The sequence below is a fragment of the Manis javanica genome, chromosome 11 (assembly GCF_040802235.1).
Source record: "Manis javanica isolate MJ-LG chromosome 11, MJ_LKY, whole genome shotgun sequence".
In the NCBI taxonomy this organism is placed as follows: domain Eukaryota; kingdom Metazoa; phylum Chordata; class Mammalia; order Pholidota; family Manidae; genus Manis; species Manis javanica.
The window spans coordinates 96,495,930-96,508,083 of record NC_133166.1 but is presented as its reverse complement, the minus strand read 5'-3'; the positions used below and the strand labels follow the sequence as shown (position 1 = coordinate 96,508,083).

Sequence of the window (12,154 nt, the reverse complement as noted above, 5' to 3'; positions counted from 1 at the left end):
GACAAAGGGCGTCCCCGATGATCCTTGGTGGTCTGCGGAAACTCCTATACGAGTCGGAATTTCTTGGGAAGTGTGGGTCGTCACCCAGACTTCCCTAAGAAGGCAGAGTGCCGGAGTCACGAGGTACCTAGCGCTAGGCGTTTTCGGCGGACGGAGCAGAAGGAGGAGGGGGGGAAAAGGGAGCGTTCTCATCCACAAAGGAGTCACCTCGTTTATGGCTGTTGGAGGGGGGTGCCTGAGAGTCAGCCGCAGCCGTGAAGGCCTGAGGCGGGGATTTATGACTGTCGGAGGAGGGGTTTGAGCGTCCGCCGCAGCCGTAAAGGCTTGAGGCGGGGATTTATGGCTGTTTGGGGAGGGGCCTGAGGGTCCGCCGCAGCCGTGAAGGCCTGAGGCGGGGAGAGTTCCCTCCTCATCCCCGAGCGTCAGGGCCTTGCCGGACGATGACGGTCAATGGCACTGCGATAGCTCGGGGAAGAGTGGCCCACCCCGGGGAAATTTTGCTTAAAAACTTTCAGCACTGATGGAAGGGATGGTGAATGCGTTTGACTGTCGGAGGAGGGGCCTGAGCGTCCGCCGCAGCCGTAAAGGCTTGAGGCGGGGATTTATGGCTTTTGGAGGAGGGGCCTGAGGGTCCGCCGCAGCCGTGAAGGCCTGAGGCGGGGAGCGTTCCCTCCTCATCCCCGAGCGTCAGGGCCTTGCCGGACGATCACGGTCAATGGCACTGCGATAGCTCGGGGAAGAGTGGCCCACTCCGGGGGGAAAACTTACCTAAAGGCCAGAGAGGAGTGGTGGGTGTGATGAACCAGCGCTGGAAAAAGAGGACGAGGGCAAGCTGCTGCTGGTGTCGGGGGAAGACGGGGCCCAGTTGGGGTGTCCCGTCTCCCGGGTTTCGGCACCAATGAAAGGAAAGGAGCGACACATAGCAGCAATTCACCGGAGAGTTCCGCTTTATTAGGGAAAGGTGCTGGGTTATATAGGAGGGGGCATGAATTGATTGAGGTGTCACTTCTACGGGGCTGGTGGCTGTTGGCTAGGTGCTGGGATTGGGAGGGGGGCGAGAGGTGATTGGGCTTCAGGTGGCGCTGGCGGGAACTGAGGACCCCGAAGAGAAGCCGGAAGTTTGCCATCTTACTGGTGGGGTCCTTCACCTATCTCATTGGGTCACTATGAGGATCAAATGAGGGACTGCAATATATGTAAAGTTATTAAATGGTGCCTGCCCCATACTAAATTCTCAGTGTTATCTGGTATTATTTTCCAAAACTGATGGACTGCTAACTCTCAGAACCAAAAAGCAAAACCAACTGTTAAAGCAGACACGTATAATGGCACATAGTAGGCACCTAATAAATGGTAGTTACTCTGAATGTTATGGTTGCTTAATAAATTCATTGAAGATTTATCTAAAAGACTACTGAGAATTCCTCCTATAACAGACTAAAACACTTATGGATGTTGAAAGCAAATACCCAACTACACATCTGTCCATTTTATATTTAGCATGTTGGTTGTTTTTACCTTCATGGCTTCACTGATCTCCTCGGCTATTGTTTCTCCTCTGTATTTTCCATACAAGAGGCTGCAAAGAAACCACCAAACAGTACTGTGTGTAAAATTTTAGTATTTCCAGAATATCTCGCCTGGCTTTGGTACATCTGCATATGAACAGGCGTTCAGAAGTGGAAAGAAGTATGGCTTTGGTGCCTTTGATTCTTCCCTCAGGGGTGGAGAACTTCATCTCCATATCCCTGGGTGATTACCTGGGCAACAGAGGGCTTATCTGTACCTGAGACATGAGGGGGTGGGCTGGTGGTTGCTGCATGAGCAGAGAAGAAAGATGGCCTGGGACTGCAGTTTCGTAAACAATAAATGGGTTTTAAACTTTATTTCTCCCTTTGACTGATTTTGGTTTTTAGAGGCATTTTGCTCCGGGATTTCCTTTCCCTGGACTTACAATTGGCGAAAGTTGGCACGGTTCCTATGAACCCTAAACCTGTCATAATGGGTGCGACCTTTGGGAGGGCCACCCATAGAAATGATGGGGAGAAGCGGTGCTCGCGCTGAGGGACATATGTCTACACTCGTGTGGTCTTGGAGGCGCCACCACCGCTGCTGGCCACAACCATGGAAAGGAGCAGAGGTCCGGGCCACCTTGAAGCAACTGGCTGCTGGGTACCACGCCTTGCTGGCTACAGAGCCCATTGCCGAAACAGCTCCAACCCAGGTAATAACCTGCTATCCCATCGCGGGGTGGGTGTGAGACTGGACCCAAAGACCACGGAGTGGCGTGGCATAGACACCTCAGAAGACAATGTGGGCCCATCAATGTGGCTTGTCTTTCACCTTTGAAGAAGTCAGCCGAGCCCAGAAGGAGTGTCCTGCATGTTGTGCAGATCAGCAACCACCAAGAGGGGCCTAGACCGTCTCTCTGCAGCCTATGGTCGGTCGCCGGTTACTGAGAGCAATCGAGGTACCCACTTTATTGGACATGTGTTGCAAGGATGGGTGCAGCAATTAGGAGTAAAATAGACGTGACCCTGGACATTTCAACACATGGATCTGTGATGGCCGGTTCTTCTGGCACCTTGGGGAAAAGGCCTGGAAGCTGGCCTTCTGTGTATTCCTGTAATACCAGAAAATTGGTCCCCGACAATCACAGTTATTTACTTCTACGGTCTTTGTGTCCTGGATGTGCCCCCCTGGCTGCAGCTGCCGCGTGATGACTGGAATAGACGAGCTTTGGACTTAATTTGCATGGGACTTTGAAACTAGCTGAATCCTCTGGCTTGAGAATTATGATTGTGTTGCTGTTGTCAAGAAAATAATGTTTAAAGAAAGGCCTGACTTTGTCTAATATTTGTTAAAAGTTTTGTGAACAATCTAGCATGATTGTTAGGAATGAGTAAACAAGTGTACAAATGTATTTTGTGCTTAGTGAGAGATTGTGCTGTAAAATACATTTCCTTAATCTGCATAGGCTGCATCCGCTGGCTTGAGGATTATCAAGATTTTATTGCTGTTGCTATTGCATGTTACTAATTGTAGTATTTCCAGAGTATCTCGCCTGGCTTTGGTACATCTGCATATCATCAGGCGTTCAGAAGTGGAAAGAAGTATGGCTTTAGTGCCTTTGCATCTTTCCTCAGGGGTGAAGAACTTCATCTCCATATCAATGGGTGATTGATTACCTGTACCTGAGGGCTTATCTTTACTGAGAGGTGAGGGGGTGGGCCCGTGGTTTCTGCTTGAGCAAAGAAAGATGGCCTGGGACCGCAGTTTCGTAAACAATAAATGGGTTTTAAACTTTATTTCTCCTTTTGACCGATTTTGGTTTTTAGAGGTATTTTGCCCTGGGATTTCCTTTCCCCCGACTTACAAGTATTTTAGTTTTTCTTATTCAAATACCAAGTCATAAGACAAGTTGATGCCATCTGGACAAAAATCTGTTAGGACTCTTTGCCTTACTTCAATCATTCTAAGACTACTTTATAATCCATTCAAGCAAGTGTCCTATTAAATTTATCTAGCAAAAAAAAGACAATGTGAAAATAATAGAACAGATAACACTAATAGTTAGGACAGACCAGAGTTGTATGATGAGTAGCCTCACCACTGTGTGTCCCTAAAAGCCTTATTATTCTACATATTATCCACCATCATGTGTAACATCTTCAAGCACTATCATCACATTTAAAAATGAACATAGACAAATATTTTGTAATGGTATTAATCTGAATTTTATTAAAGAAAACATACTTGAACCTAGAGTTCACTCACACTGCATGAAGGTTGCCTAGATGGATTTCTGAAAATGAAAAGCAAGCAAGCAATCTGGAATAGTCAGTATTATTCATTTCTTCCCCTTATTTGCTCGGGCTTTCCTTACTCCTACTACATTTTATCTTCTTCCCATCTTCCTTAAAAATGTTCATGGCTACTTCACAACAGAACTGCATAGTCAATGATACAGAGGGATACAAATCCTAGTGATTTTTAACTAAAACTCCAAGTGAAACTGGAGATAAGAAAAGTCATTCCATTATGAAATCACCTAAAAATTAGTTTTTAAAAAGGTAGGTCTCACTAGAAATTTCTTAACATCTCAGCAAGTACACAACAACTCTGTTAGGAAAGCCCCGGCTTTATTGGCTTGGAGAGACTGGCAAATAAGCCAAGCAAAGAATTTCTTTCATAACTGCTGTTTTTCTTGTCTGCCTTTCTTTAGGTCAAGAGTGAGAACACATTTAGAAAAAAGTGAGTAATAAGAGCAACTGAGCGAGACAGTGTACTCAAGGACATAGGCAGCGGCACACTGATGGCCTCAGGGAAAGGGTTCTTAGCCCTTTTTGTGACCAGAGATTTCTTTGGCAATTTGGTGATGTCTTTGGACCCCTTCTTAGAATAGTTTTAAATGTATCAGTTTTTTTAATTGAGGTATAATTAACATACAGTGAAATGCAAATCTAAGCCTAGCATTCATTCACCTCTGACAAATGCATAGTAAGACACAGACATTAACATCACCCTAGAAAGCTCTTAGACCCTTTCTCACCAAGCCTCTGCAAGAAGCTACCCCTCGCCTGATTTCTACCATTACATACCAGTTTTGCTCACTCTAAAACGTAAGAAAAATGTTTTAAAAAGTAAAATTTTAAATATAATTATTCTTAGAAGTTATAGGTAACATATGCTTTCTAATTAATGACTTAAATAATAAAAATCAGGTAGCAGGTCTAAGTATTACCATAATATGAAAATAATGAGTATAAACAATATTGTGAGGTATCTGCAACAAATGAAATTTAAAATGTGTGGCTTCTAGTAACAAAAAAGTTATAGGTTCTAATGCTGCCACCATTACCTGCGTCCAGAAGGGAAGGAACTGCTAAATTTCAGTTTGAAGTTAGTAAAAATAAAAATATAATTTTTTTCCTATTCAGGTTCATAGTCCCTTCACAGTCTTAAGGACCCTTGCCTTAGGATAAGATAATGCACTAATTTAATTTCATTTGTTTGAAGATTTGGGGAGATCTCCCAAGAGTACTCAATCACTAAATTTTCTCCTGTATGACCAATGAGTGATCCATACTTTGTTACTCTTGGGGCACCATGGCCTCCAGTTAGGCCCACACTTATTCTCTCTCCCTCAAACCTGCACATTTGTTTGGGAGTTGTCATCTATTTTTCCAACATTTATTATGCATTTTTCATGGACTGGCCCAGGACTAGGTACTCAAAGTAAGGAAAGATGATCTCTACTCCTCAAGGAACTTTAAGTTTAGGAGAGAGAGATGCATAAAAACACACAGTACTTTTTCAAAATCAGTTCAGATGTTTAATGGGTAGTCTTATTAAGCTTTCCAAACTTTGCCACACTTTCCACCCCCTGCCTGAACTGCCCATCCCCCTGCTACAGGCTCCCACTGTGTCCTGAGCCGTTCTAGCAGAAGAGCTGGAAGACTTCACTGCACTGATTTGTTTAAATAGCATTTCTCAACCTTATCAGACCCAACCTTCCCCAAGCTCCCTCTTACTATTCTAAAATAAAATTCATACGTAGCATTTCCACACACAAGTAGAAATACAAAGTAATGGATATTCGTCATAAGAGAATGTTATGTTTAATATGCTCAGACCCAACCATACAATAAGACATAATGAAGTTCTCAGATACTTGTACCTATTTATGCTGAGTAAATTTGGATTTCAGAAAATTTATTTTAGAAGCATTCTATGTAAAAAACAAAAGATGAGAGGTATATGTGAACTAGAAAAACTAGTATTATGTAAGAAATAACTATATTTACTTGAATAAGGTAAGAATGAGGAAATAATTTTAACAGAGTACAAATGACATACCAAGACAAAGTACAGGCTATTGAAATTGTGAAAATTAAGTAGTACAGTATTTCTATAAATGAAATGGCCTTATCATGTTAAAATACTTCCCTATATTATAACATGGGAAGGTGGAAGATTAAAGCTAATGGAAAACATATCTCATACACTGAAACTGCATAATTCAGACTACATTCAGTACGTGTACATTCACTTAAGACTTCAGAGACCATATTTTCAAAACTGATGGGACATAGAGTACAGATTAGGCAAAAATAAGAATCTCAGAAACTAGAGAGGAAATGTGTGACTGGCCTTTGTATAGATTCCGAGCAATAATAAAGACAATCCAAAAATATAAATTTTTAATATTAAAATTTTAATATTCACATTTCTTATTGTACAAAAATGTAATTTTTAATATTTAGCATGGCAGTAACAGGAAATATTTTTAAATTATTTCTATTAATAGATAAAATTCCTATATTTTGTGCATTTCTATTAATTCATTAACATTTGGTTATTGTCTGACTCTCCAAACTTCTATTACATTTTTCTCATCAGCTTTGTTGCTTTTTAAGAACTATATACTATACCAAAATCTTTATCATCTAAAAATGCTAGAAATGCTCTAAATATTTCAGTCTTCTGAAAAAAGGGGGTATGAAAACTAACCCATCTAAAATATTTCAAAATTAGACTGACAAAATGCAGCCCTGGTCGCAAATATTTGTTTACTTTGTTTCTTTTTATTTTACTTCAATTTACCCTTCCTGCACATGTTAACAGACAGACAGGAAGTTTATTTGAAGAACTAGGATGACCTACCTCAGAATAACGGTCACCTCTGATGGTAGCAGAAAGAACGCTGACCAGAAAGGAGCATGAGGAAACTTTTCTGGGCACCAGAAATGTTACACAGCATCACTAAAGTTGAGAAGCAGGATAAATAAGTGTTGTTACATTCTCAAAGAATATATTCAATATCTTTTTTCTTTAACCTCAAATTACCCTCTCAGGTAAAATGCTGCTAAATTTAGAGCAATGGCTCTGATTGTTAATATATAAAAAATACAATGAACACTATTTTCCTTATGTTTTCAGATTTTTTGCACACTTTGGATTATATTTAATATGCACATGAAAACATAATGGGCACATTATTTGAAAATACAGCTAGCGTACTGGTTAAGTTTATCCTATGTTTCCCAGGTAGGTAGACAGCACACCTACATCAAGGTGTCAGTTACATGTATTTATGTATATAAGTATAAATTCATCAGCTCTGCACAGTATGTTATACCTCAATATATTCACACATACACACAATAATGAACAAAATCTTTTTAAACACTTAATCTAGAAAGTTATCTTACTTTATGTGTGGAGGAAGGCAATCATATTCTTCATTGTTATTGCATGATTTGCAAAATAATCTATCATACAAAGAATCTATCATACAAAGCACATGTTCATTTTTTTATACACACGTGCTACCAGAAAAAACATTTTTGTCCATAAACCCACACTGGTGGACGATAGCTGTTTTCCAACTGTTGCGTAAGCAATGACAATGTAAAAAGTGCCAAGAGTAGTAAGGGTTTGTATTAAAACAATTATGACAGATTTTCACACACAGCTGTCTGGTGGAATAGCCTGAAGTTGTGCTGGGCATACAAGACACTGAGTCTTCCTGGTGTACCCTCCCCTCCCTCCCATTACTGCGGTAACCCACAGCAAGCCTCCTCCCACTTTTTCAAAAGGACCGCTAGGGGGCAGTACTGCCGCCAGTAAGAACCCTGGAGTTACTAATCTTTCACAACTTCCTTGGGAACAAGAACCTCATTGTCATAATCTTGGACTCCCAAGTGTTGAGCACAGCTCCTGACATGCAGAGTAAGCCTTCGCTACCTGTGACGCACGAGGGCTACGACAGAGCATGCTGAGGAGGCAGAAAGCGGGGTGAGGTCAACCCAGCAAGACAACTGAAAGGAGAGTAAAGGCGTCGCAGGTGTTATGTGACCCATGCCTTACACAGGATTTGGTGCTGGACAAATGCAGTGAGTGAGAAAAGGTGCTGGGTGGTAGAGGATGTGCTGCAGCAAAACAGAGAAATAAGTCAAGAAAGAAGAAAACACAGGAATCAGGAAACATGATGCAAAACAGAAAAGTAGTGAAGCAAATTCCTGGGATGAGGAGGAACAGAACAGACAGGCTGACGGCTCTGCAGCAGGCCTATGGGCGCAGCCAGGCCAGATCAGAACAGACGGACAGAAGGTCCCAGAGGAGTATCTCTGGGACAAAGGAAACGTTTTAAAATGGGTTTGATGGATAACCTGAAGGGTTAACCGTACTTGTGAGGAATTTTACAGTTCCACTGAAGTGTTTGGGAAAGAACTAGTGATAGACACAATAGCAAACAAAGTGAACAGAAAAATAAAGCAATTATCATTCCAAAAGGGGGTGGAAAACTGTTCAAGAGAGAAAACACTAATGATGACCTGACTCATATTGAAGAAAATGTATACAGTTATCACAGTGAAAGTACTAAATACTACTGATCTTTTGACAAAAATGAGAGAATAAAAGTAAAGCTGATGGGTGTGTATTATTCTTTTGAGAAACTTGGCTACAAAAAGAAAAAAATTCAACAAGAGGAAGACAGCGAGAAAGCTCCCCTTGCGTGATCCTCTCGGACAGCCCCTTCCTGCAGGTGAGCTGACTGCGACCCTGCCAACCAACGCTACGTAATACCTTTAGCAACCCTGTGAGGCAAGCAGGTTTCACCAGCCTCCTCTCATAGGTCAGGAAACAGAAGCTGTGAGAGCTGAGAACGTGTCCAGAATTGAACAGAACGAGAACCCTCATCTCCCAGCACCCAAAGCACATGTCTATAATTTTTCCTGTAACCTTCCAAAATATCATTTTGCAAGGAATTATACTATACTCATAAAAATGTAAGTTAACAAATGGTCAACAATTAGGTCTAACATACTTATTCACTATGTAAGAACTTCTTCACCATGTAAGAACCTGTTTGTTATGCTTCAGAAGATTGGAGACTGTTGAGAATTAGGCTTGGGGTTGATTAATGATTGTGCATTGAGTTCCCTATACAGAATTTTATTGTTGTTAACAACCATTTGATCAATAAATATGGGAGATACCCTCGCAAAAAAAAAAAAACCATAAAAAAAAATCAGGTGTAACATGAAGAAAATATCTTGAAGTAAAAGTACACTATGTCTGGTCAAGACTTAAAAATAGAAAAATTGTAGAGTTCACTCTGTCTTTATTTTTATTTTTTTTTGTTAAGTGAATTAAATTCCTTTCATTGAAAATTAAAGAGCATTAGTAAGTTTAGGAATAAAACCAAATACACAAAGATTAAACACACACAAAGGAGAGGAAAACAAACAACTTAAAAGGATCACTAAATGCAGCAAAAAGGCACTTTCCCACTAATACTTGCTTAGGAAATTCAAATACATAAACTTTTCACTATCTCATTCAAGATTACTTTAAATTAAGTTTTCACTTCTTGTAACTAGTAAGAACATACAGGTACTCCTGAAATACAGGCATCTGACTTCAGAACATCTCACATGCGGAGGTCAGGGTTGGCTGGGGAGAATCTCCCGTGCAGATCCCTGATGTGCAGGAGACGGGCCGGGCTTCCTCCAGAGGCACTCCCAGCGGCGCTCCTTTTCTAGCCCTGACGGGGGGATCCGCATGGCACCACTATTTACTCTCTCGCTACACACAAAGCTGTTTGGGAATCCAAACTGTTCCCCTGAAATCCTACTTAAACACCATGTAATGTGCATCTGAAATGTGATTTTCTTCGTATTTTTTCATCATAAATGCGCAGTATTTCAGGCACATGATAGGTTGAATAGGTCTTCAAATGGTAGCCTAGAAATTTACACATTTATAATGACACTTGTAAACTTTTTAAAGGCTGAAACTCATTTCAAATGTCAAAACTCAGATTCAATATGAATTTTTGAAACATTACCATTTGTAAGTGGTTGAACACCTTTAAATATGTATTCTGGCTGTGTCTTAAGCAAGTAGGTATTAGGAAAGAAGAGGAACTTCTCTGTCTTCTGTTCGTAGCGTGAGCAGAGAACCAGAAGTATCACCAAGTTGGCTGCAGCGAAATGTGAAAGAGCTGCTCCTCAGCACTACACGTTTAGTGAAGGACGGGGGAAAAGGGAGTCTTCCATTAACTTCAAAGAACTTTTTAAAAAAGAAGGCAATATGGGAGCAATTATTAGCCTTACTAATAAGGATTATAAAAGGTTGTAACTGACAAATGAAAATTAATCTTAATTGGTGGACAGCTAAGGGGAAGACTGCTGCAAAGATTTTTTTTTTAAAGTTTGCTCTTAAAAATGTGGCATCAGGCACTCTTGAGCACACTGCCTTCCTTAGTCACTTGCTTTCTAAAACAAGGGAAATGAAAAAGTGGAAATGAAAGATTGTGTAATCGACCTAGTTTTGCTTTCAGGTCACTATACTGACTCACCTTAGAAATACAAACTTCCAAACACCTGCACAAACTCAGAAATTCAGCAGAAAGCATTACCTGAGTGCTTCCCTTCTATTTCCAGTAGGTTCTATGAGCATGAATAAGCAAGCATGCCTAACAGGATGCCTGGCTTGTCTGAAGGCATGATGAAGGAGCCTGAACTGAAAGTAGCATCCTTGATCAAAATGCAACCAAAATCTAAGCGGTGATTTATGACTTTCTGGAGGATGAGTCTTTGCTACAACACAAACAGGTCTGTCGGACACACCTGCTAGGTAGCAGGTACATAACTGCATCCACTCCCACCTGCATCTCACCGGCAACTACAGCACTGAAGAGCTGTCTCTCTCATAAGGCACACATACTTTCAGAGTCCTGTCTTGTGTTACCTGGCCTGGCCCAAGTCTCTAACCTTATCCGGTAATGCTCTTTCCCTCTAGTTGCTTCATTAACAGGCAATCTCATTCTTCACTTAGGAACCTCCTTCTAGCTAGTCTCGCTAATTGAAAGGTATTCCTCTTGACTGTTGCAAGATAAATTCTTTGTTACTTCCTTAGAAAAGTTTCTCATACCCCAAGACATCACTGTAGCACTGATGTTACTTATTTCTGTATTTACTTATATGTTTCTTCTCCCTCTAGAATGTAAGCTCCATACAACAAGGACCTTGTCTGTTTTGCTCACCATTACAGCCTTCACACTGGGAACACTTCTAGCATAAGGAAGACATTCAATAAACATGCTGAATGTATGAATAAACAGTCACTCAGTACTTGCTGAGTATGGTGCTATATGCTGGCTACATAGACTGCAAATGCAAAGTAAAGTTCCTGAAGCCTTCAGTTTTCGTAAGACTACAAACAGGGAAACACACAAATACTTAAATATTTTAACAAGCACTGTTAAGTAAATAAGGGAGTACTAAGACAGAGAACTGGGGAAAGGCTGTTTAAAATAGGGTAGGCAGGGATGATCTCTCTGAAGCAGCAGCATTTAAATGAGAAAGAAAAATTGGGAGATGCCAAACCCAGAAGCACTGGCAAGAAGTGTGGGGGAAAGTGAAGCACTTTCAAAGAACTGAAAGATGGGCTGTGAGGCTAGAGCAAAAAGGAAAGTGCCTGAAATGAATTTGGAGACGTAGAGGGGGGCCAGACAGTGTAAAGGAGTGCTGAGACGTTTCAGTTTATTATGTATTTTTTCAATTGGAAGATTTTAGGGCTTTAAGGAGATTTGTTTTTTTAAGAGTATCCTAGAGTTCAAGACAAGTTGGTCTTGAAGTTCACAAAACTTCCCATCTCTATCCAAAACATCATTGGATAGACATAGAAAATTAAAAGATGTATCCCAAAGCATTTATAAACATTCTGTGAACCAGAAAAGAGAGGAGAAAAAGCTGTAAATCAGGCTAACGTTGCAGACCCACTGGTAGGCAGTAGGTAACCAGGAATTTGCTTCCTCCAAGATAAAGTGCTCTGGGCTCAAAGTGCTCCAGAGAAGCAGAAAATGGGGAGAGTCGTTTCACCATATAAAACTGAGAGCTCAGATGGAGTTCTCCTTCTATGAAAAGGAGGCTGAAAAAAGGAGCTGAAGCATATTTACAGCTAGAAGTGACAGGAAGCAGATAATGCCTCAAAGCCTGGGCCTGGACTGAGGTGCCTGCTGACTTAGTGACTAGATCTACTATCTTCAGCATTACAGTGGAACAGGACCACACGCTGCCAACATAAGGTAAGGTTCTCTCCCTGGATTGTTCAGGGCCCAGAGGGCAGACAACTACCAGAC

At 41.2% G+C, this 12,154-nt stretch overlaps 1 protein-coding gene and 1 long non-coding RNA gene across 2 annotated transcripts in view; both read right to left on the bottom strand.

Moving 5' to 3' along the window:
• Positions 1-12,154, bottom strand: part of LOC140844478 (uncharacterized) — a 242,596-nt gene that overhangs the window by 12,043 nt on the left and 218,399 nt on the right. The gene's annotated exons all lie outside the window — the stretch shown is intronic.
• LOC108391303 (NSL1 component of MIS12 kinetochore complex) overlaps positions 1-12,154 on the bottom strand; it is a 46,315-nt gene that overhangs the window by 13,428 nt on the left and 20,733 nt on the right. The window contains exon 4 of the mRNA XM_073216962.1: positions 6,667-6,765. Coding sequence (XP_073073063.1) covers positions 6,680-6,765 — 86 coding nt within the window. The 3' untranslated portion in view covers positions 6,667-6,679. The remainder of the gene's footprint in view (positions 1-6,666; positions 6,766-12,154) is intronic.